The sequence below is a fragment of the Ascidiella aspersa genome, chromosome 4, assembly GCF_963924565.1.
Source record: "Ascidiella aspersa chromosome 4, kaAscAspe10.2, whole genome shotgun sequence".
NCBI lineage: Eukaryota > Metazoa > Chordata > Ascidiacea > Phlebobranchia > Ascidiidae > Ascidiella > Ascidiella aspersa.
Genome location: NC_139450.1, coordinates 22,500,290 through 22,526,266, shown reverse-complemented (window position 1 = coordinate 22,526,266; position 25,977 = coordinate 22,500,290). Strand labels below are relative to the sequence as shown.

Here is a 25,977-nt window from a genome sequence, read left to right as displayed (position 1 = left end):
ACGCGATAGGCGTGTTTTCCACAACGCATGTTCTCCACCGACTACAAAATGATTAAAAGCGAACCTATGCAAGCGAGAAGCCCTATTTTGGCAATTTTCTGCTTCCTGGATTAGGCGCTTTTTTGTCCGTTTTTTAGAAAATGTTTAAACTTTACCGAAACATATTTGTCCAGGGAAACATAAAAATCAAACTGCTTAAATTTAGTTTAAAAGGTTTTTACGTTTTTACGCAAGTGGGACAACTAAAATAACATTGCAACATGAATTTACTTTAAGATTTTAAAGTATATTTTAAACACAGAAATAAATGTCAATAATAACACTCCCACCTAATACTTAGAACAGGGAGTATCAATGTACAATGTACATATATTACAATAAGTACATGTTGTGCAAGCTACGCCACACTTGTCGTGTATACGGGTTCTGGATGACTTTCAATTAAATATATGAAAAACAATGATGTACACAAGTTACTAAGTATGACTACAGCGTATTCACAAACGTACAATTTAGCGCGAAAGTATAACACACACAAACATGTTTACGGCAGATACGCCACCGAACTTCTTTGCATCTGATAGACACAAATACAAGTTGACTAGACAACAAGCGGACCTTTATACCAACAACAATGCGACTAATAGCACATTAAAGGACCAGTATAATATACGTTTGCCAGTTCGTGCTAATACAGTGCGGTATGAAGACAGGATAATAGTATAATTAAAGAGTAGTTGATAATTTTACTTATTTTTGCAGTTAAAAAAACGCACAACCGCTCAGTTTGAAATATCTTAAACAATCCTGGAAAGCCGATATAAATTGGACTCCATTACCGTCATGACTTAACTCAGTGACAGCGTTTATTGAGAATGGGGCTAATAGGTTTGTAAAAACATCAGAAATATACACATTAAAGCTCCCCTGGGTAAATAACACCCTAAATACTCAACGTAAAAATACTTTAAATAATCATGGCAAAAACACAGTTTATTCATTTCTCCGAGAAGTTTTTAGCAGTTTGTTATCAGTATCGCAGAGCCATTATTGCGAAGATGTATTATACATACATACATATATATATATATATGCGCAATGAGTTAAAAGCAACAAACTCAGCTTAAAAGAAGAACATTTTCAGAATAATTTAATAAAGATATCCAATTCTGTAAACCGTAGGCCACTTAACAAACGTTATACTTCATGCGAGGCAACGGACGATGGTTGGACGTTTAGGCGTGAGTAAACATTCATAGCAATAGGCCAATAAGTCGACTGGACTCCAGTCAATACCACTAAGATAACGGATTTAAAAATATCTTCGTCCGGTTATGATAAACTGCTTGAATAGAGAGACGGGTGTTTGTTGGGTCTTTTCATTTTTTTCAACACGGCTTTTTTAGCCGTTCTGCTGTGTCACAACGGATACTGCAAGATGCAAACAGAAAAAAAGGTTAGGCAGGTGCAAACTGAATAATGCATGGGGAGACGCCCGGGAGTCGGGTTTAGTGGACAGCGACGTACGGCAAAACCTACGGCACGGTTGATTTTTACCTGATGGCAAGGTTTGTTTAGGCATCGATTAAACCAGAGAAATGTATTTTCTGTAAATATTACCATTCTACTTTAAACAATTACCCTGAATAACGACGAATTATACGGTTAAGCCTATATTAATTTTTTAAGTAAATGTTATTTATTTACAAATAAGTAAAACATGGCATATTAAATAGGTAACCAGTTTGAGTTCTGTTTGTAAGTGTTTAACTGTTTGTGTTGTTAGTGGTAATATCTGGCCGACACGACAAGCAACACGAAATAACAATACCTGGTCCAAAGTAGACTATTTTGTAGAGAAGTAAACTGCAAAGCAAGCGGGGACAAAAAAGTTAATAGGGTTAATAAACAACATAAGGGTATAGAACATCACACATTGTTAATAAGAATTACACCAATAAAATTATCTAGTCAAGTTCATACCTCTAAATAGGTTTTTACAAATATGCACTCACAGCAAAAAATTCATGACGCTAATTATAAGAACGTTATTCCCAACAGGTTTTTACAAGTCATGCACCGAATGTAAATAATTTACTTATTGCTCTATAACCTTACAAACTATCAAACTCCAAAATATTCCTCCACAAAAGTGACAGAAGCAAACCCAACATTACTGAACATGCAACTTTTAACAAGCCCCGTGGTTGTCACAATGAATACGCAAAAACTAAGTAGAAAGGCAGTAAATACGTCTTAAGGGGGACTCCAGTGTGCATTCCAATCAAGCATATGCTATTGCGAACACGGGAATTTCAAAATAGTAATTAGGGTCGCAGACCAAACGGCCCATATGACGTGCGATTAAGAAAGTCAATCTTCTTAAGTTCGATCAATAAACCGTATGTCGTTGTGACCGAGATTTTCCTAAAGGCATCTCGCTACAAAGCAAATTGACCGTAGCATATGGTTAGCCGCAATTAGAAGCTGATTGGTATTGGTCTCTTATAAATCTTAGATTGTGTGAAACGAAAACAACAAGCGGAACATAAAAAAACAATACTAATAACTTTCAGCATTTTGTTTTTCGTTATTTACGCGTAACTAAAATCATTTATACCTAAAACACTAATGGGGAAAGAAAACTGTTTTTCGCTGACATTAAAAAAAATCACTGTTTTTAAGGGATTGCTTTTTTTCAATACTATTTTACATATAGGATACCGGGTAATACAGTATTTTTAACGCTTTGAAGGCATTGGTTTGTTCATCAAATAAAAGGAAGACTAACAAATAGGATATGCCACATACGTAAGAGGGTCACAGCGCTTCAGTAAGACAAAAATTCGATCGATAAACAACGAGCAATCGGGAATCCACAGGGAGAAAGAGAGACAGAAAGTAAGCGGGGGAGAAATAAAGAGAGAAAAAGAGGCGAACGAAGTGAAACGCTCGTGACCTATGTCTCCCGACGAGGCCTTGCAGCGAATCAATGAATCGACCCAAATGGGCCAAGCTGCTGAGATTGCATTTTTATTTCGTCTCTGAAACTATCCGCTTTATACGAAGAAACTATGTCGGCATTGGACAAGCGACAATCTGTTTTATACTATACGGGTATCAAATGAACTTTATGAAGTTGAGGAAATAATAGTTGTGGAAACCAGAGAAATAATTACAATAGTTGCCTAACAAATACACTAGTAAGCAATCCACAAGATTGGCAAAATTGTGTTTCGGCAATAACCGATTTTAAGCGTGATTTAAAACGCTTTTGTAATAGGCGATAAAGCCGGACATTCGCAATAAAGACATATCCTGTAGTATTATCTTTGATCGATTAATAGGAAATTTGGCGTCACGCATTGAAATGACGGCAATTTTGTTATATTGTAGTTATGTATATGCGCCATGTGTAATACTGTTGTGTTTGTGTGTGTCAGAACATTTGTATATATACAAAGATGTATAACTCACCAACGATAATTATGATAATAACTAAAATGACGATGATCAAAATGGCCCACATCTGAAACAACATTAAAAATATTTCACAATTACAAGCTTAAGTCATGCTGCACAATACATGGCACACAAATGCTTGGACAGATCACAACATTTATTAACAATTTTGAATACTTACTTATCACAATAATTACTATTATAAGAATAACTACAGACAGCATTATGATCATCTGTAGACCACAAAGAATTAAGAATTAAATAGAGTTTATCAAATTTTGTAGAATAATTTTCTAAAATATATATAATTTGCTCAAGTTAAAAATACAAAAAACATGAAACTAATAACAAAGTGGTAAAAATATGTGGTAAGGAACATCACTTGTGGTGCTTTAAGAAAAAAACTTGTTATATTGCCAAAAAAACTATCTATTAATCATGTAATTGACCAGTAAATGGATAAGAAACTAAGGCAACCCTTGTTTTAATTTAAATCAGCAGTTCTCAAAACTGTGAAATTTTTGGGGCACCACATTCTTGTTTGTGTTTCTGGTTTGCCAAGGTGACCCATTATTATTGTATAGCATGGCTTGGCATCACTTTTAAAGTCAGCTACAGATGGGTCAAAACATTACAAGGTGTCCCTTCAAAAAAAAAAAAAAAAATGCTAATTTTAAATATCTTGTTGTTTAATTATTATGTATTATAGGTACAAGGTTTGGCATTGCAGAATAATTTAGTTAAACCTTAACACAAAGTTTGAAACCACTGGTCCAAAGGTTTTATAAAACAAGAATATAATACAAAAAAATAAGAATATTTATACATAAGTGTAAAAAATATATTTTATACTACCCAATAATATATACCATTTCAGGGTTGCAACATATTTTTATGAAAGACATTAAATAACTATTCAAAGAAAAGGTAAAGGTTTTCAATGACCCAATTGGATTACTTAATATGCTTCCGAAACTTTGATTACTTGACATGCAATATAATTTAAACACAAAACAGTATAAATGCCATTATCAACACAAATAACAAATTGTTTAAAAAATACTATGGCCCCTTTCTAAACACATATATTAAGCTGCACATTAAATATATTCAGATTATTCACACAACAAAAAAAATATGTGGCAACCCTGCATTTTAATTTTCGAAATTTCTTATATTTAGTAATTTAAGAAGGGTAACAAAGGTAAAATATATATACATATATATATATATTCCTTTACTTAAGTTACTTTTATATATAACTAAAAACGTTAAACAGAAAAATGTTGACCCTTTAACCTTGCAATTTTTCCACCAGTATTTGCGTTTTAGTTTGGCTGCTTGTGTTTCGAACTGAGATGCGCCCTGTTGCAATGCATCAGCCCTATCATCCAGTTCTGACAATTTTTGATCTCTTTCTAGGACTTTGTCCACATTTGTTCTCATAATGTCAACAACCTAAAATATATATAAAATTAGAATTGTCATTACGTAGATTATTGAAGATCCAAAATAGTAACTAAATTCTGCAACTAAAGAAGAAATTTCTATCCAAGATATTATGTTAGTAAATCTATTGTATGGTTATGCTCATTAATCATTAAAGATTAAAGTTGGCTTAAATGTTATTATTAAAGTGAGAAGGGACACAAAACATTCTCAAATATAGCAAAGCGGAATTGGTCAAAAAATATTTTGATTTTTAGAATGTAAAGGTCCCAATGACACAATAAAAACATAAAAAATAGAAAAAGCACAAAATTTATTTAAAAAAAATGTAATGGTTAAGTGAGCTATTAATTATATGATACAAACTAAAAATAAAGAAGGATTCCAAAATTGTAAAACAATAGTTCAAATGTTGTTTTTGAGTTTATATACTTTTTCAGCGTAGTTATAAAATATAAGCAGAACGCTTTCTTTAAAAACTATTTTATCCTATGAATAACAAGTGCCTTATTACATCATTAACTTGGGCTTGGGTTTGTTGCAATTTTTTTGAGGCTGTACCTCCACCACCAGGGGCAGAAGGAGCAGCGCCACCATAGTTCGCTGTTCCGCCGTATGACCTGACAAAAGAAAAACTGGTATCACTATAGAAATACATATGAAGATCATTTCAATGGTGAACAAAAACTGCACAAAACATTTACTTCGATCACAATACTACGAATTGATATAACTATAATTAACACTAAATGTCTACTGTAGTATGATACCAAAGATATGAAGTAAACAGATGAATCCATATAACACAATTTGATTGCATTTGCATAAAATATTATATTTATTATTATAGAGTAGACTAAACTTAAGCAATTGCATGTCAGACAAATATTGCACTTTTAAAAAAAGAATTACTTATACACAAGATAGTTTTCACTCCCAAAAAAACATAAGATAAAAATAAATAAAATATAGGCCTTAGCTAAATCAGGCTATAGAAATGTTATGTATAAGACACAAAATGTATAAGCTGAACAACAAATTGTAGTAGGATAGTGCAACATTATTGGTTTGGAGAGCATGCCCCAATGCTAATAATATGATATACAAAACAAACATAGTCATTTCATGTATGATTATCCACGTGGTTATTCAGCACTGTGTTTGTTAACTTAAAAAAATTATCCACAAATTTGTAATATACAATTAAAGGTAACTAAGCTTTAATAGAAAAATAAATAAAAAAGTTATAAAAAAGTTCATTGTGTTTCACCCACTATATGGGCCAAAAAATAAATTTTGGTAAAAACATAATATTTGTAACATATTTTTTATGCAGTTGTGCATTACAATTCCTTGCAAAATGGCTTCAAATGGCTTTTCCTTACTGACTTTATTTTGTATTACTAGGGTTGATAAATTTAATCAAATTTTGTACATAGAATAATTTTGTACATACATTCATGAAAATGTTGACATGCTGTGTCCACAAATTTCGGTCCTACCTAATTGGGTTTCACAAATGATTTAATAGGTTTATTTCATTCTTTTACATACTTGCTGTATGACCGTCCTCAATTGTTTAACAGGTTATTAAATGTGTAAGGTTTTATACCATTTGCAACATGCTTTAAATTTGTTTTAGTTGTTATGCAAACATTGAGCAATTTACGCAATAACTGACCTTCAGTTTTAGGTATTAAGTCAATCAGCACTCTCCTGGAGAGAATTTCACTTACATTGGCAAAAGGCCTAGTGCAAAATCCCAACCCTGATTGCAATATATATATGTTAGCAAATTGTTTTGTGATCTATTGCCGTTTTGTCACTTAAGGGATATCACCCCATCAAATAGAAGTTGAATAACTAATAAAAAATTTCAAAAAACAGTGCAGACAACAGCTGTTGATTTTGACCAGTGTTTTGAATAAATGCGACATGACACCAAGTTTGGTTGCCTTCTTCTAGGTCGCTTGTTAAGCATGTTGGAGGGATAAACTAAAAAAAAATATAGACACTTAAGATTAAACAAAAAGCACAGGCTCGCTTTATTAGGAAACTTTAATTTAGGGGTTATGTTGGTCACAACACCTATTCCGATATCTTTGTTTAGGCTCCTTATTGTATGTACATAACTCCCCATTATGGGCCACGAAAGCAGTGGTTCTCAACCTTTCATGCATGGTGGTTAGGGAACCCTACACTAGGAAATACAGCATGCAATATATTTATTTGACAATACATCAACAACAAGGGTTGTTTATATTTACAGTTTATCATATACACAATTAGCATGAACAAAATTTTGTTATGGTAATCAAGGTGAACAAGATCGTGTGGTAAGAAAATTTTTTACAAGTAAAATAAATGAATCAGAATTAGCTGAATATGTTTTAAATAGAGAAAATAATTTGCAACAAAAATTGTGAAAAGGTAAAAACACAATCATTTTGGAACAAAGCAACCCAAAACAATATCCTGGTCCTGGGTATCAAAATATTAAAAAAACAGACAGACAACTATGTATAAACAGCAAATGTTAAACATTTTATTGAACAACTTAGGAGATTTCCATTAACAGAGATATAACATGGGATAGTCTAATAGGTATGCTTTGTTCAAAAACAAACAAACAGGTCTATTTACCTTTCATTTGGGACTGGCTCATATCCTGACATTTTCTGTTGTCACTAAAGAATTAATAGTTCTATATCAATGTCTTGCAATCAAGAGTATTTTTTACTAATAAAGGTTAGTTCTAATAATGGTAGACCATGTTAGTGATATTAGCACTTACAGATAAGGATTGGGAATTCAGATAAAATCAGTCCCATGTAGAATTTTAGTATTTGTGTTCTTACTAAAAGTTTTAAGCGGTGCTATTTTGCTAGTGGGACTAAGCCAACTGCACATAGTGCCATTAAAAATTATTTGTCTGCAACTTATTTTACTACAGTTGATAATTGTGACATATAACAAACACTTTGATGTGCTAAAGATGATGATCATATTTTGTATAATTTCATAATTATTAAGCGCCATATTTCACTAAGTGATGTTTATATTGGTATGAAAACACTTGTATAATGCAGAACATTATTCATTGAAAGTTAGTGAGAGCATGCAGGCTTTGTTGCTTTGAAACACAGTGTTCGCAAAGGGGGTGCAAGTTGCCTTAAAATGTATCAAGGGAGACAGCCTAAAAAGTTTAAGAAACCCTAATTTAGACCATTTTTCCAGTGGATTCGTAGCAATTCAACAGTTTAGGTCTTAATCAGGTAAAACAAGACCAACATTTGACGTTAAATCTGTTGCCACATGATACCAGACAACCTAAACATTACGCCTGCAAATAAGTGCATTTATAACTGAACAAAACATAAACTAGCCAACACATCTGGATACTTTGCACTAATTTTAAATGTTTTTCAAATTCCAGTTTAATTTTTTTTTTAATAATCTTGCATACTTTCTAAAAGTTAGGCGGTAAAGTAACACACAGACTACAGAGTTGAGACTTTGCACATGGACAGTCAATTTGCTGATCATTGTTTTTGACCAAATTGTTTAATGTGCCTTTTGATTTCAAGGGGATTACATACTTTGTCAAATGGCAGGCATCAATTGTTTGCTGCAATATTGAATCTTCATCAGGAATGCAAGACATCACATTGATTTCCTTAATAAACTCGCTGCCTTTTAGTGAAATAGATGAAAAGTACAGTGGGTTGTTGACCACTGGTATAGACTAGTAACACCCAACAAGGGGGTCACTTCTAAGGCTCTAGGGCAGTGGTTCTCAACCTTTTTGTTCTCGCGACCCCTTTTAAGTTTTTGATAACTTGCACGACCCCCCAATCATAGTGCATAATAAATAAACTTAAGTATATAAAACCACATTTTAAAATTAGCAAAATTCAAATAAGGAAAAAATCTAGACTAGGATTGTTTTAAAATTTGGGTAAAATGTACTATGCACAACAAACTAAAGTTACGGTTTGAGCCAGGGTTGCCAGAGATTGACATTTTGGTCAAATAATATTTAGCATGAACCTAGTGCGCGACTAAAGGTAATCAATGGAGGTAACTGTTCTTTGTGAGCAGCCAAAATTCCTTACAAATTTACAAAACTGTTAGTCGTTGACAGAAGTGCAATATTAAAGCTTTTCGTATATTTTATTTCCCTTTTTCAAATCTGCAACACCAAAATTTGATTACCGGAATTCTGTGGATGTTTTGGAAAAAGCTATGTAAAAAGTTATAATACCGCTGAAAAGTAGAAATACTTTGACTGTGACCTATTGTGAACCTAGCACACATTTTATTGTAAGTTTGCTCAAATTTCAATTTGGAACTACAGCGCCCTATACCGGTACTACACATGACGCTTTTGTGCTGCACATAATTATTGTAGAAATACGCATCAAAATCGCGGATTTACATTAGCAAAGTTGGTATAAACAAAGTTTGGCGGCCTCGTGAGCCCGTGGTTTTACTTCATCCCACAATGTTTCAAATAAGCACGGCCAAATTTTCAAATAAATAAAGCAAGGCCTGATTCATTAATTGAACAGTGTAATGGTGACGTCATAAACACGACTGGTTCAATGCACCAAAAGCCACACAAAGACAAATGTTAGACTGGCGGTTAATTTTTCTAAACTTCTAAACTTTTAGGACATATTGCCTGATTCTTATTACTATTTTCTTTTTGAAATGCTACACGGCGACTCCCCCAGGCAACCCCTTGCAACCCCCTTGGGGGTCGCGACCCCCAGGTTGAGAACCACTGCTCTAGGTCAAAAGGTGGGCAAACTTCCCTAGTCGCGGGCCAACACCAAGGCAAAAATATGTTGTTAAAATTAGCAATTATTAACCTGAAAACATTTTCTCAAAATGCAAACACATTAGATGCATTACCACGATACTTGACAAAGTTGAAATATTTTCGCATTTATGTAGTTGAATAGCTAAATATTATAAGGTTGCATGCCAACTTTGAAAATGGGGTGCCAGGCCGGATGATATACATTGGTGCGTTGCACACCCCTACTCTAGGGTGTTTAAAAGATATTTCAAATCTCTTTGAATTCCAACTTTGCTCTATTGGTGAGTTTTTATGACTGATTCAAGTGCAACAAATCCAATTTATTTTCTGCCTTGTATTAAGTTGATGTCTACAGTTTCCAGTTAGTTTGCTGGGATACAACAGTTAACCGTTAGGCGAAAAAGCTAGTAACCGTGCTGCAAACTATTTATATTTTATGAAGGGTAAATAAACCTCAAAAAGTGGGGAACCACTGGCATAGACCAAATTAAATAAGTGTTTAAAAAGGACTATAACTTTTAAACTTACTAATAAATATCACTAGTGGCTAAAAGCCAATTTGTCCATTTTAAATATTATCTAAAATATTCTACTTACATATTTGCTTTTTTCGCAATGAAGTAGTAGTCAATCACCAAGGTTTATAACAGAAGGTAAATATCATAAAATTGAATCCCAATAAGTTGCACTAATGTGTAAATTTATTCAAGTAAAAATGAATGATGACACTGTCACTGTTTAAAAAACAAACAAGCTATATAGATTTATATATATATTTATATACATATAAATGAAAATAAGTTTAACAGTAGTAAGAACGGAGAAAAAAGTTAGACCATATGATAAACATATGTCTTCAAATAAACGCATAGTAAATGTAAATAATTAATGAACAACCAACAAGCAGGGCCTCTCTAATCATAATTCTTTTTTGGAAGGGTGAGGAGATCTTTGAAAATGTGAATATAAATAAACAATTAAACATATTGTGTTAACAACAAAAGATTGACTGGTATCACTCTGTTTGACCGATACCGATTCTTGTCAATCATTAACAGATACTGATTTTTTTATAATAACTGAGATTTAGCAATAATTTAATTAAAACTTAAATTCTAATAATATAGTTCATATTACCTTATACATATCTACATCAAATTAGTCACATTTTATAATTTGCATGATGCTTAACACAAAAAAACAAACACGTCAGTCAGCCAGAGAATAGAAAGGATTAATTTGGAGCTTTGAAACAATAAAATTCATTAAAAATTGCACGTCTGCCAATTAAAATTGTTCACAAACATTTTGGCGTATTATATACCATTATAGGTCCCGGGAAATTTTTTTTATAATCCCGGTTATTTTGCAACATAGCAAAACTTAAAAACATTGTCATTTTTGACTAAAATAAAGCAAAAAAATATTACCAAACCTATTAAAGTCGTTGCCTGAGTTGCCTGAGTTGCTTTATTTGCGCTTACCAGCAGCGGTAAAAACCTAATTAAATTTATTTTTCAATAAAAATGCTCCCTACATGCGCGTGTTTTCTAAATAAAAACAAATAAGGGTGCAGCCTTTATTACGAGAAGGTCTTGTAAGATTGCAGAAGCAATACTACGGAACATAAATGAGCTTAATTAAACGTTTGGAGCTAATAAAAAGTAATTTTAAACATCATAATAACGTAATTAAGACACAAAAATTTCGTCAGGATATTCCCGGAAATTTTTATTTTTCATTTTTTATGTTTTTTGAAAAAAAAAAAATTTAGTCAAAATTTAGGCGTGCTATTAAGGACTGTACTAAAACTGTTAAGCCTGATCCCTGGGCTAACTAACTAGCATTGAACTAGTATTGTACTACACTAAATCTGACGTTAAAATAAAAACAATGCAAAACTGGCTTATTCCACCTAAACCCTAACGTTTGCGAAGAAATACAGCCAATTGAACCAAAAAGCATACCACTTTTTTTGTCCATCAATTCTATACGTCAATAATTTTTTCAATAAAACTTACGTAATAAATTTGGGGCTGGTTGAGAATCCTACCACTCTTTCGAAGAAATAATTATGGAAAAATAAATATAATAAATTAATACTTAAGCCAAATAAACGCAAACGCGAACTCGCATCCTAACCCAAATAATTTTAGCAATACGAAATGTGGTAGAATTCAACACAAGCGCCATGATTTGCAATTCGCCAGAATATACCTATCTTTTTTGTTAAATAACTAAAAATGTATTTGCCTTCTACCAAAGTCTCCCAAGAAGGCAGGCAACACTAACCATAGACACACGCCAAGTGTAATAAATTCATTCCTGCTATAATACTTTTTTACAAACACTAATATGCACGAAAAGGTACAAGCACATACTCACTACTTGTCACGAATGAAAAACAACGCCTTGTCGCCTTCTATCGCGCGACTTCTCCCTTACATCGCCGATTTTTCTCCCTCCTTTTTTTACTTTGTACTTTATCTCTTTTATTAGCGTCGGAGTAAACGTACAAAGTGGCGTTGTTAATACAGTCTCGTAGGTACGAAATGGAATGTCATAGAAACCTTAAATCTTCAACTAAAGGTTAAAGATTTTCTATGAACAATTATCAACAGTGCTACTAGTCTGTGCTTTTCCATATAAGAAATGTTCTTTTTGAGTAACGTGCTTGTTTGGTCTTAATTTGTTTATAAGAAGGTTTTTTTTTCACAATTAGGACATTTTGACTGAAAAAATGAATGTATAAAACCCAGGGAACCACTAGAAACCTGTTGTACTCGTTCGATGCCGTCACGAATATGCAACTAAAATCTTAGATTAACATACAAAACATTTGCGCGAAACGAACAATCGGCTATTGCAGACCTAATTTACCGAAAAAATGATACTACTTTTCGGTCTGATCAGGTGACATTGCCTTACGCTTACGTGTATATATATTTTTTCCGATACGTTATATATGGCGTCCATCTTCTGTATTGCAGTTAGTGCGTCGTAACAGGTGTAAGTAAATGATTAAAATAAGAAAGAACTGCTTTCCCGACTAACATAAAAAATCTTTAAACTTTCCTCTTAAAATATCAATATACGATATAATATATCTAGGAGCTATTTAAGAATTAAATTGCAAAATCAAAATTTTAAGTTCATTTTTTGTTGAGGTTTAAGAATTCTATGTTTAACAATTAAAATATGATTAGGCCGTTCTAACTTCTACCAAATATGCGCTTTACTGACAAATAAAAATCACTAGACCGTTAAGTAAAGTCACATGAGAAGATATTTATTTATTGAAAGCAATTTGTAAAACGAAGAATGACAATAAAGCTAGTCAGGACAGTAGTCCTGAAACGTTGTTCGATAGAAAGGTTGCGAAAAAAATGTCCAAATTAAACGCGTTGCGCGAATTTAAAAAATTACACTTTTTTTTAATAATAGCGGTTTACTCCGGAAGACGTCGCAATATAGTACAATTATGATGCAGAAAAATATTTAATTCAAATAGTTTTTCGTTGTTATTAAGTTTTAAATTATTTTTTTACCACTTACTTACATAACTTACCGTGTTAACCACCACTCTACATAGAGATAGGCTTGCCATACGCCCCGGTTTAGCCGGGACAGTCCCGGTTTTAAGGCTTTTTTTTTCTTTTTTTTTTTTTTTTTTTGAGATTTACCAAAAAAAATTTAGAAATGTAAAAATTCTTGAGTTAGCCATTTAGCAATTCTTTCTCAAAAGAATAAAAGTAACACTTTTTACTTTTCATTTTTGGTTGGTAAGGCTGCCAAGCAAATTTTTTTAACAGAAATTAATTATTTTTGTTAAGAAATGTGTAAAAAAAAGAAAAATATATTTTTCTGAGGGTGAGGTTGCTGGGGCTATAGGTCCTTTTTTTGTGTGTGGTGAGTAAAAAAAATTAAATGGATAATATCTGGCGGGTACTGGGAGATAACTTTTTTTTTTTGAAGGAGGTAAGTGAGCACCGTCGCAAACCGGTCACCGTTAAGCAATTTTTATTTTCAAGGATTTTTTTACGCAAGTCTAAACAATTGCTGTTACAACTTAAAGTTTAATGTTTGTTAGTGATTCTAGATCGATAAATGTCGCAGGTTTTCAGCATTACAAATCAAATTGAAGTCATAACACACTGATTATTTTAATGTTTCCAACTTAAGACTTATTTGTTTAAAAACTTCTTGATGTCTGTTACCGCGCAAAATTTAGGTAGAGTTCGCAAAAATTCGCATTTAATGCGGCGGTTTTAATACTAACCAATTTTCAGTTTCAATTGAGATTTTACTTATGTTGGACGCAATATGGTACAGGGATTACGTCTCTGCTTAAAGGTTTTACGGTAGTGAGTGGTTACAAAATTGCGTTACATACTTTGTTGCATTGTATAAAAAAATACTGTGTAAAGATAGTAATTTAATCGCACAAGACGAAGAATTGAATTTGTTCCTTTAAAAATTGCTTTTTGGTTACATACTTTGTTGTACTGTATAAATAACTTTAATAGCAATTACCTGGGTGAAAATAAAAATTGAATTAGGTATATTGCCTTAATTTAAATTAATTACTTTTAGGTTTAAGAACTTCTTGAAGTATGCTACTGCGCCAAATTTAGGTATAGTTCGCAAAACATCGCATTTAATGCGGAGCTTTTAATCGTAACCAATTTTCAGTTTCAAACGAGATTTTACTCATGTTAGAGGCAGCATGATACCAGGATTATGTATTTGCTGAAAATCACGCCATGCGAACAATGGATGCTATACAACTTAAGGTTTTACGCTAGTGAGTGGTTCCCTATCGATGTAAGTCACTGGTTTTCGTTACGTAAAAGATGTTTAACGTTCTTAGCAGTTGGGTATGTAGTCGTTTCAATGCAAATAAGCACACATTATTTGCAATTTTGTTTCAACAAAATGTAAAATTTTAGTGTTTCACAGTCACGCAGATAAATGCGATAATTTATTAATACGCCATCCGATTAAATGCTGCTTTAACACAGGCTAAAGAATTTAACTCCATTATTGGGGAATCATTTAGTCAACCCATTTCAGGCACAATAAGCAAAAAATAGTCAAGGGACGACCAACATATATGCTGTATATAACAATTAACGATTGTAGAAATTAAAATGTTTTATTTAGAAAACAATAAAATGTTTACGGGATTTTCGGTTACATGACAAAAATACCATTCCTATAGCCTGGAGCGTTAAACTTCTTGGCCTGACATTGGTCAGAAATTGTTTAATGCTATGTTTGTAAAGTTATAATTGGAAACTTGTCTAACCGGCGGACTTTTTATCTAAGTAAAGTATATATTTATAATATCTATGTAAGAATAATGACTTTGCTTCGAAAGATGTAGATGTAGTGTAGACGTTAAATAGGAGTTAAGCCATAAGATAGCAATTAGAACAATATCATCGTCGAAATAAAACACAATTCGAAATAAGCAATACCTAAAAGTCGTAATACCGTCTAAATCGGAATAATACCGGGCCTCGTCGAAAGAACCTTATACCTAACCTCAAACCCCACCCCTAACTTATCAATTTCGTAAATACTTTCAATCCTAACACAATTTTTATCCACCTATATCAGCCAAACCCTAACAGTCCGATGCCAAAACAGAAAAAAAAACAAAAAAAAACGCCAAAACGTCCACGGCCGATGCAAGACAGGGGTCCTCCAATCGTCCCATACCCGTCTTCATACACTTTTAGGCGTTATATTGTCCATTAATGGCCTTTTCTTAAACTTTACGTCTTGTTCCCACAGATTTAGGTCTTATTCGAACGATTTTATATCTTATTTTATGGTATATCGTCCGTTTTAATACTAGTATTATAGAATATAGATTATTCTGAACGGTATTAGATATTGTTGCTTTGTTCTTAATTGTGTGTTTCCGTCAAACATAATTGAATGTCGTGTAATATTGCCTCAATATGACTGTATTTGTGTTGAAATCGTCTAACTCAGTGGTTCTCAACCTTTTTAGATTACGGATCGGTAAAATTTCAAAACAAATTTTGCGGACCGGTGGACCTTAAAAAATCAAATTCAACCCAAAATGCAATTCGGACAAAAGTATGCAACTTAAAAGCAAAGAATGAAAATTTCAATTTAATGAGCAATTTGCTGCTGCCTTTTTGATATCATACTTCTTATACGTGGTTCTACTGTAGTTTTTCACATACAACTGGTCTTAAAGTTTAACGAGTTTTAGCCTACTTTTAAACAGATGGGCAGAACACTTGCAGCACTGTGACGTACGATAAAGTCCAAAGTAGACTATTAACTCAGTGTTACGTCACAATGCTGCAAATTGCGGAACTGGCGAAGTTTTAAATTTGATGGAAAAAAAAAAAACTAAACATCTTGCATTTTGCAATGATATAAAATTGTAATATATTTGGCGGACCGGCAGGAAAGTTGACGCGGACTGGCACCGTTGAAAGTGCCTTAAAAAAAACTTTTAGTTTCGAAAAATTTTGAGTTTTATTTGTTTGAATTGGCTAAACTGTATAGGTACGGTAATTCAGGAGGATTTTCGAACTGGGCACAGAACAAATTGCTGGTGCTCGACACAACCTGATTTTGACAAACGTGTTGTGAGGGCATTGACTGTATAGTTGTAAGGCTGTTGAGCGCAAAAATTAAAATTGCGTTATCGTGTTTCAAAGATGTGACGACATACAATACAAAAAAATACCGATTTAAAGTACCTGAATAGATAATTTATGTTTTTTTAAGTGGTAAGCCTACTGTATATTGTAACTTCCATTCACTGCTTGTTCACAATCGTATGAGACTTTATATAGGAACTTTTTATTAAATCCAGTAGACCTTTACACCCTGTTAATGAGCATATACAATATTTGAATAATATTTGTTAGTTAAACTTGAATTTGTGATTTGTATTATGACTTTTAAAAATCCCTTGTTTTTGTGAAACTCATGAAAGGTTGCGAACCTCTGTGTTAGACGATAATCTCAGTGACTCAGATCAATAACATAACATATGTGACATTTTAAACATTGAAATTTATCACTCATAATTCGTTATTTGTAAATTTAGTACTCCCCAATTCTTTACAACTTTAATTTAGAATAGATCATTAATACGTGTAACGCTTTACCGACGCCACATTGTCTATTATTAATTTGCCTAATAAATGTTGAAATGTTTCAATTTTTTAATATGCAACCTCTTCTGAGTGTAGGCCAGGGATGGCGAACCTTTTCATCGCGCGGGTCACAAACACGATCCCTACAAAATGCAAAAGTGGGTCATATATTTAATTATATGCTAATTTTAGGCGATCTTTGCTACCGTTTTGAGTTTAATTTTCTGTGTTGGTAATTTAAGGTTTTTAGACGATTTCCAAACTCTGATTCCCAAGAACCAAATAGTTAACAAATACTGCAGTATGTTTTAAGGGGATTACAGAAATTCAGCAGTATGGTTTGCAGCATGGTTTGTTTAACCAGGGTTTTTCCAATTTTCTTTGAGCTCTTAATTTCCCTTAAGGGATCGCCACCCTTTACATTTTACAGCGATAAACAAAAAAAACATTTCGGTATTTCTAGAGAGACAACTGGGTCATTTAAAATCTGCGGTGGGTCACTTTGTGACCCGCGGGTCAGTGGTTCGCCATCCCTGGTGTAGGCGCTAAATTGCACATTTTAAATCATCACAGCGGTTTATTGTGTATGACGCCATAACATGGACTAAACGATTTTCATCCATATCCTTTTTTTGTTACCGTCGGTATATTCTTTCACATGATAAAATATACATTTTCTGTAAGCATTTTAAATTTTGTTGTCCAAAAGGAATGTAATGACGTCTTTATAACTTGTTAGAGATTTTTTTTTGGGGGGGGGAACTTCTGCTGCAATTTTTTTTTATATCAGGCCTAATATTCTAATTTTTAAATTAGCTGGTTTTGAATGGTTTGCTATTCCGAATATTCCACTATGATTCACCTTAGCTTAATTGTGATTTTAGTCAGTGATGATCGATAGAAGGATTACATTTTGGAAAAAATCGAATTTCAACAGATGCTAACTTTAAAACAATAAATTTTCTCAAATGTACAAACTTATTTTAATCAATAAGTTTAATGTAAAAAGTTACTAATGCTACTTGAATGTTCTTTTCTTATTAAACAATAAAATTACAGAGTAAGAAGGTGCAAAGGCACGATCGTTTCTTTCACAACAAAATAAAAAGAAAACAAAACTAAACTAGCGAAAATTAAGTTTCAAAGCAAGTGACAATGAAAATAAGAAGATAAAATGGGGTTTGCAATTTGCAAGGAGATATGCAAGTTTAGCGACCGCCACTTGAGTAGAATTAGTCATTCTATTTCTGATAGTCATGCAAATATAAACTTCAAATTGGTTACGTGTTTTATTTAAATTGTCTATTTTTATAATAAAAAGTCAAAAAAATAGTTTTCAGAGTAAGCCAAAATAAGGTGATACCAAGACAATCCGCGCGTCTTCGGTAACTGACAAAAAGTATAATACGCTGCAACAATATAAAAATGATTGAAAACAATGCATATTCATCAAATAAAGCGTTGCTTTAATTCTGAGATGTTATAATATAAATCGGTTTTGAAATGACTATGGCCTAACCGGAGCTGAACCGCAACACTTATATTGCTCCGAAACGAATCCACAACTGAACTGCATTCCGAAAAACCTGAACCAGAACCAAACCTGAACAGGAAAAGTCCAGCGGTTTGACACCCTGGTCCAAACAAAGTTATTGTTAATCAGCCAAGCGTAAAACAAGTTTCACAATTCAAAATACTAGCACAGCTAGCAAATCAGGTCAGACTCAACTATCAGATGTTAAAAGATATTATATATTTTGCCAACAAAGGCATCGTCAGTATATCTTATTCAAATAGACATGTTCAGTGAAACACATTTTACAGCTAAATGATTTTGAAAATGCTTTTTAGACAGTAAGACGATTTTCTTACCAGCAAGCGGACGAAAATCACTAATCGTCATTAAATTGCGGAACTTTTATTCGGCTTAAGTGCCACTGGCTTTGGTAGCCGAGAAAGGCTAAAAAGGTTCCCTCGAAAAGGCACAATCATAAAAGAAAAATACAAGTTTTTTCGCTATTTACTGTTTGTATCAAGGTAGTAAAAGTTGATAAAATAGTTTTGGGCGTGACCTCGCACCATTCCCCGAATCCGCAGTACAGTATTTCAATTAGAAGATAGGGGGAATTCGGTAGTGATACTGATAGAAGTGTAAAACAATTTATTGCTGCCACCAATGTCAAGAACGGGTTGATTCTTTACGGTCTATTTAGGATTTCTCTAATCAGATAAACAATCTGATTTAAAAAGCGCTGTTGCTACTACTCGTGACGTCTTTTCCTGTTGTTGAATTTTCGATATGGTAAGCTCTGCCAAGTGAAGGAATGCAGTCTTGTACTTCTTTTCCGTCTAATTCACCTTTTCTTTGACCTAACATAGGATCAAATTGAGGAAATCCAGTTTTTGCTCGTGTTGCATTCTTTCGTACGCGTAAACAGCGACAAAACATCTTGCGAATAGCCTTTCTCATCTCTGGGAAGCGCCAGAAGTAAATCCAAGGGTTTATCATTGAATTAAACAGCGAGGTGGTAAGAAGAACTTTAGCTGCTTGTACATATCTTTTATCTGTTTCGACAAAGGTTATAATGAAAAGGACGCCTAGTGGTACTGTGCTGACAAGGAGCAATGCAAGTATAATTATTAGAGTGCGGAGCAGTCGCATATCCCTTTGGCGACTCCTCTTGACGAAGTTGGGTTTCGAGCAGTTGTAGCGACTAGATAGGTGGTGTGAGTCGTCATACAATTGCCTTGTGCTTCCCTTTTCTAAACTGTTGCGAGTCGCTTGGGACCTCGTGTTTTTGTTCAAAAGACGACTGATAAAAACGCGACGGCGCCAGGATTGTTGTCGTGTCTTGCGTGCGAGTGGTACTGGTGAAAGATCTTGTGCTTTAGTCTTGTTTGCGCTCAAAACTTTATTAGGCACAATCTGATAGTCTGCGATATAAAAATATTTGTCGTGATAGATGGCATTCCTTTAAGCCGTCCCATACAAATTCATTCAAAATTAATAAATTACAATTTTCTCTGATTGTATCATAAAACAATAACTGTATGTCATTAATCAGTGAGGAAGGCGAATTGATAAAATGAATACGGGTTGGCTTGGCGAACTCGATGCCAAGTATTCTCAGAAAACAAGAAAACAAGTTGAAACAAATGTTTGTTTTAAATTAATTAAAAAGCTAGCACCGTTGCACTGAACAAAAATAGTATTAAATTAGAGTTGACAGTTGATACAGTTAACAGACACACAACAAAACAGATTTGGTTTGACCACACTTTTAAAAGGGTTGTCACTCACTAAAACGTTTAAACTTTTGGTGCCCTAATCCTGCATTTAGCACATTAAACTAAATTTACCAATTACAATTCATTTACGTTTTAGTTGTCCTATCGCGAGCCAGTTTGGATAACATGATAAAGTTATCTATTAAGAATTTACCTGCAGAACTGTTTGTTAAAGCTCCGTCATAGCGTGATGAAAAAGATGGCGGAGAAGGTTTAAGTTTATGACTAGACAAACTGACATAGTGGTAGATCTTGGCGTAGAGTACGCAAGGAATGATGGGTATCAAAATAAGTGTCAATCCCAAGTAAAGCATTGATCCTTTTGTGAAAGGGGGGTTCACCTGAATGTGAGAATAAGGTTAACACAAACTTAACCTAAAACATACGTTTCATACATTTACGTTGCACATATACATTTCAATACGTTTCACATTAATTGTACTACAAAGTGTTACATAAATGTATTAATAAAAAATGGTGATAACGAAACTCGCAAAAACATTAAGCCTACATGGCTCGACAGATGTGTGGCTAGCAGATGCAGTCACAAAAAATGTATAATGCATGAATCGGGTAATCCACGGCGCTAGCTTATTAAAAAAAACAAAAATATACTTAAATATTTTCAAAATGCAGGATAAATGATATCGTTTATTCAATTGCCAAAAAAGTAGTTTGAATTGTGGTGTCATACTCTCCCATCACGTTATAGTTTTAAAACGTAAAAACATTTACATTCATCAGTTTTATTTCAGAGGGTGTTCAGGTAAACGCACGACGCCTTGAGAGTTGGGGGCGTAAAAATCAACCTATAAAGTCGGAATAAAATATTTTTTTAGCTTTCTCCCATCGCCATATGCAACTAGCTTAAACTTATAGAGTTCCAAGCTATTGACGTTGAAATGAATATTATAGTCCATTTGATAAGCGCTAAAATAGATATTAAAATTCGCTTGAATTATATATACTGTGGTCTTTAAAACTCATAATTGTACTTAACAATTTAACAAACAGGGCTCCCGCTGAATCTTAATCTAATTACTTTGAAAACTTGTCCTGCGGCTTTACGATTTTTTATGTCACCAATTTTGAAATTTCTAACTTACAAAGTGTAATAGATCAAAACTTTGCGCTTTATTCACTTTTTTTAATATTTATGTCAGAACCGCTGGACTAATAACATTGAACCATAATAGTTAGAAACGTTGTCACATCTTTAAACTGTTATGCATCAAAAACGGAGAACAAAATAAAGCGTTATTATATGCTGTGTAGTCTAAAAGCTATTATAACAAGTCACAACAAAAGCGTACCTGTGAGCAAATATTGATGGGTGTGCACACCATAAAGTAAACTCCAGACGACGTTTGGTTGAAAGAAGTTTGACAAGAGCAGTGATGAAGGCAGTTCCAGCCTGCCGAAACCGGTACCACAAACGTCACGATGGGTACCAGCCACGTCAGTGCGATTCCTCCTTTGACAAGTCTGTTCATTTAATTGTACTAAATTTATTCTTGTGTTGTAGTACACTCTTCAAGGTGGAGTTGTTAGGACAATACGTTTTCTAACGTGACGTTTATTCCCATCTCTATGGAAATGTTTCTATGGAAAACTTCTTTGACAAAAATTCGTTTAACAAAAGTGTTGAATATGGAAGGATTAGAGGTCACTAACTAACTCCATCAAAATGTCGAACGGGTGACCTTCTTTGCGAAACCTTTGCCTAACAAGTTTTAAGAGTGAAAAAAAACTATTTGTTATAATTATGTGCGCAATGCATGGTATGATATAGCACGAGCCAATATTTTCTATTGTGATTGATAGACTTTAGTGAGGTCGCGATCGCCAGTGCTATCATAAAGTCACGTGACAAGCTTCATAATAAATTTTTGTACGGTAACTTTAAAAAAATTGAAAACGAATTACAGTACTATAGTATTTGCATTTTTCAGTTACTTGCGCAGTTTAATTAAACAGAAATTATGCAATTTAAAATAAAGCGAAATAGATGCACCACCATTTGTTAATATTTCATTCTAGTAACATGTTGTGGGTTGTACACTTATCGTAATACGAGTATTGCCAAAATATATCGAAGCTTGTGAAAACTAAAAAACAAATAACATAGTAATTGACCACATTTGTCGGTATCGTTAACGTAAAATAGTTAGATTCAGCGTATCTTCACACCTCAGTTAGAGTAAGAATTACCATTAACCCGACTGCCGTTATTGATAAATAATTTTAGTAAATTCGCGTTTCAATTGAAGATTAAAAGCTCGCGATTTCGTCATGGGAAGAAAGCCAAGTGAAACTGCGGGACAAGTCGATCTCAGAGGGGAGTTGGTAGCCCACAGAGGCCAAATGACTAAAGCGTTCCAGGGTGTCTTCTGACTCACATTAATTTTCTTTGAACTTTTCCGTCATGTATTTTTTTACGATGTAATACGCTGCGCGTTACAGGATAACTCCCAACGGATATGACCAACAGCCAAACTGTCGGCGTCTAGCCGATTTAAACCATGCCGGTATTCTTTATATGTGCCATAAGTAAACAACTGTGTAGCACTATCCTTTCGCCTGTCTCCAACTGGGAAAACGTAGGATAATGCATTCGTTTCTACATTTTACGGAGAACTTGCGCGGAAATTGCAGCCTGTGAGACAAGAATAATGTTTCCTGTTTGCATTGTCTGCTGACGGCAACAATGCTTTGCGCATGGGTCATACTTGTTTACTGTATAATTTACCTTTTCCTCTTTTTGTTTCCCCATTTATCATTATTACGATTTCGCGAGGAACTTCCTTCGCCCCTTGCCCCCTTTGTGACGTAGCAGTACCGATCAACAGCTATCACAAGCTGACTAAAAATAGAGGACCATACAGCAGTAGTCCAGATGCTCTTTTGTACGATTTCAGCTTCTGGTGTCCGAAACGGTAGCATCACCTTCGCAATAAAATATATGAATCAATAAAACACTGTTATTAATTATACATAAGTGATCCTTATTTAGAAAACATTCGAACTTTGCGTATAAAAAAACGATGGCGTCTCTTAGTTTAGTCTGGCTGATGAGGTTCCATTTCACAATGGGTTGCCGCTGCAGTTTAGAACTAATCATCAGGGAGGAAATAACTATCCCCGCGAAAGCTAGATCATTAGGTTAAGCAAATAGAGTCGGAAACTTGCGATTGTACGTAACTACTTGCTGACGCTGAAACGTCTAATTTACCTAATATCTAAACAACAGATTACAAACTCGTGTAGAGTTTCTTAGACATATAATCGTAAAATGATGGGATGTGCTTTTTGAGGCCTTAGTGTGTGCATGCAAAGCATTGCAAACCCATAAATTGCAAACCCATAAAAAAAATGTTTTAGTCATAAATTATATCGGCTTCATGTTGAATTTGTTTTAAGTAACATGTCAGACTATGCATTTATGAAAAAGTACCTGGAATAATCACTTTGGTTACGCTTTCGACACGTTGAAGTACTTTAGTTTTGTAAAAAAAAAGTATTAAGAAACGAAGCAAATGAAGTAACAAAAAACCGCCCTTGATTTAAATTAAGGTTCTAGGTAAAAACAATATACCTTTTGTAAAGAAAAAATCCAAAGCAAGAGAAGTCCAGCCAGCATGTCTGCAAAGGCCAGGTTACATATGCAGTAGAAGGTGGCCTTATGCAATTTTTTACCACCCCACAAAATGACGGCAATCACCACGAGGTTAGTGAGGCCTATGCCGGTCCCGGTGGTGGAGGCAAACACTTCAAAATACCCGGTTCCTTCAGTGTCCTGCTGGCAGGGAACGCGCTCAAACCCATCTAGCAACGATTTGTTTGGTTCGACCATTGAAACTAAACACAGAATTAATGTCGAATTGTTGCTTTTGTTTATTTTATTTAATTACACCTACCACCTTGTAGCAGATATTCGCTTGTCATTGAAGATCTTGATTTATATTTTTGTCTCCGTCGCGTCTATAATATGTATCTATACAGCATACACACACCTATTCAATTAGTGTAACCTATAATCGCTGCACCTGCTAAACAATATGTTGTTGTGGACCTATGTCACAAATCGATCTGTAGTTCAAACGTTTCATGACACGGGCGTATCATGACTCAAATCTAAACCTGTCCTGTAAGCCTTTTTCCGTGGTTTTGCGTCGTTGCTGATCTGCGGGGTAGTGCATATTAGATCTACACGGCATCATAGCCACAACGGAAATAACAAAGCGCCCACAGTTTCTTGCGGGAGGTGTTGTCTCTTTGCCGTGTTTGTGGTAAACTAAGCTATAGTGAGGCGAGGCCATAAAAGTAGGTAATAACTCAAAAATACATTTAGACTAACTTCAAATGCCAAGGCATAGGGTTATGGAGATCCGAAAATAGTGGATTTGAGCCTATTTACCCGATGTCAAGTGAAAGTATTGTCGTTCCAATAAGGGGATCGTAGAACATTAATTTGACTGTTTAGCCATGTTTTGAGTTGGAACGCAACGTGATTTACCTTAAGAATAAATTTTATTTATTTAATAAATGAACAATACAAATATACTGAAGTTGTGACCGCTAACGCAAATTTAGGCTTAATACCTTGGAAAAAGACATATGCACAATTCTATTTAATGTACGTACTCCACTGAGAAATAAATTTCTTTCCCTTAAACGATGTCAAATGTCGCTTTGGCCAAGGTAGCACTGGGCCGCAAACTGTGTCGCAAAACAAACGCAATAATAGACTTTCACTTTTTTTTAAAGTTGCCTTACTAAAAAAATATACGTAATATTAGCAGTAAACTATTAAAACAGTATTTAAATCAACCTTGAATCAAACCATAACTTGTTCATGCTCCTTGCGGCTAACATTGCTTACACCTGCCAAATTATAACAACTTAAAGAGGCACTCACTGTACTTTGCCTTCTGACAAACTTCTAATCCACTGGGCACTGCGACTGTTGCGCCATGATTATCTACAAAGTTCCGATTCGCAAGCCCTTTTCTGTATTGCACCATCTTGCCAAATGTCGTCCACCAATTGTTATGTGCACAGCAAGCTAATTGCCATTTTGTCAGGCCGTGGGTTGTCAGTCTTCCAACGATTCCCATACTTTTGACCTATTCAAGTACACGATCATTTCGCGACGTGCTGCAATTTGACGCAGCTCACGTATCCGAGTGTCGCAAACTCAACTTCATATTGGTGACACGCGACCAGTTCAAACATGTCGCCCAAGGAAAGTTACAACTTGTTCGCTTTTCAATACCAATGAGCTATTTTTGACCGGAAAAAGTTTGTGACGTGCAAACAGTCTGAAAATCCTCTAACGCGGCAGCAGTACTTCTTTATTCATAGGCCAAAATAATGTTAGGTCAAAATTTTTATCAAATTGATTTTAAGTAAATATCGTTGAAAAAGCGCTTTAGTGGTAGTGTGAAGGTTGTCTTGCCACGTATGTGTTGTTTTGTTGCTAACTGCTTTATAGTTTATCCCATGGGTCACCAAACCTTTTTCAAAAAGGACCAGATCACTGAGGATTAAAAACGCGGCTCAGATATAAAATTGTTGTTGTCGTTAAACGAAGGAAATACAAAATAACTGATAGACAAGAAGTGTGGTGAGCCTTTTAAAATTGACCTGTGTGGTAAATCCTACCGACTCGCATATTGCATTACACCGAACAAATTTTATATATGCGAGTCGGTAGAATTTACCACACAGGTCTGGTTTATCGCGTTAGATTTCGCAAACTTCATTTTTGCTTCAGATAGTGGATTATCTTTAATTTCAAAA

The 25,977-nt window shown here is 34.1% G+C and overlaps 2 protein-coding genes across 6 annotated transcripts; both read right to left on the bottom strand.

The window, feature by feature from the left end:
• Positions 1-265: 265 nt before the first annotated feature.
• LOC146148690 (vesicle-associated membrane protein 2-like) lies at positions 266-10,485 on the bottom strand. 4 transcript variants are annotated; one of them, XM_083388451.1, is made up of 7 exons: positions 10,334-10,485; positions 7,555-7,598; positions 5,426-5,531; positions 4,762-4,920; positions 3,644-3,695; positions 1,832-1,866; positions 266-1,431 (listed from the first exon to the last, which is right to left on the bottom strand). In XM_083388451.1, exons 2-6 carry the CDS (start codon positions 7,584-7,586, stop codon positions 1,847-1,849), a joined length of 369 nt encoding a protein of 122 aa, XP_083244577.1. In that variant the 5' UTR covers positions 7,587-7,598; positions 10,334-10,485; the 3' UTR covers positions 266-1,431; positions 1,832-1,846. The 4 variants fall into 4 exon arrangements, with proteins under 4 accessions (XP_083244577.1, XP_083244576.1, XP_083244574.1 ...); XM_083388450.1 differs by lacking the exons at positions 1,832-1,866; positions 3,644-3,695 and adding an exon at positions 3,478-3,529; XM_083388448.1 differs by lacking the exons at positions 266-1,431; positions 1,832-1,866 and having other exon boundaries at positions 3,536-3,695.
• Positions 10,486-18,019: 7,534 nt separating this feature from the next.
• LOC146148689 (sphingosine 1-phosphate receptor 3-like) lies at positions 18,020-24,226 on the bottom strand. Of its 2 annotated transcripts, none has more exons than XM_083387471.1 (6): positions 24,096-24,226; positions 23,771-24,033; positions 22,925-23,121; positions 21,489-21,660; positions 20,330-20,516; positions 18,020-19,821 (listed from the first exon to the last, which is right to left on the bottom strand). In XM_083387471.1, the coding sequence occupies exons 1-6, from the start codon at positions 24,118-24,120 to the stop codon at positions 19,130-19,132; spliced, it is 1,536 nt and encodes a 511-aa protein (XP_083243597.1). In that variant the 5' UTR covers positions 24,121-24,226; the 3' UTR covers positions 18,020-19,129. The 2 variants fall into 2 exon arrangements, with proteins under 2 accessions (XP_083243597.1, XP_083243596.1); XM_083387470.1 differs by having other exon boundaries at positions 24,093-24,202.
• Positions 24,227-25,977: the final 1,751 nt, after the last annotated feature.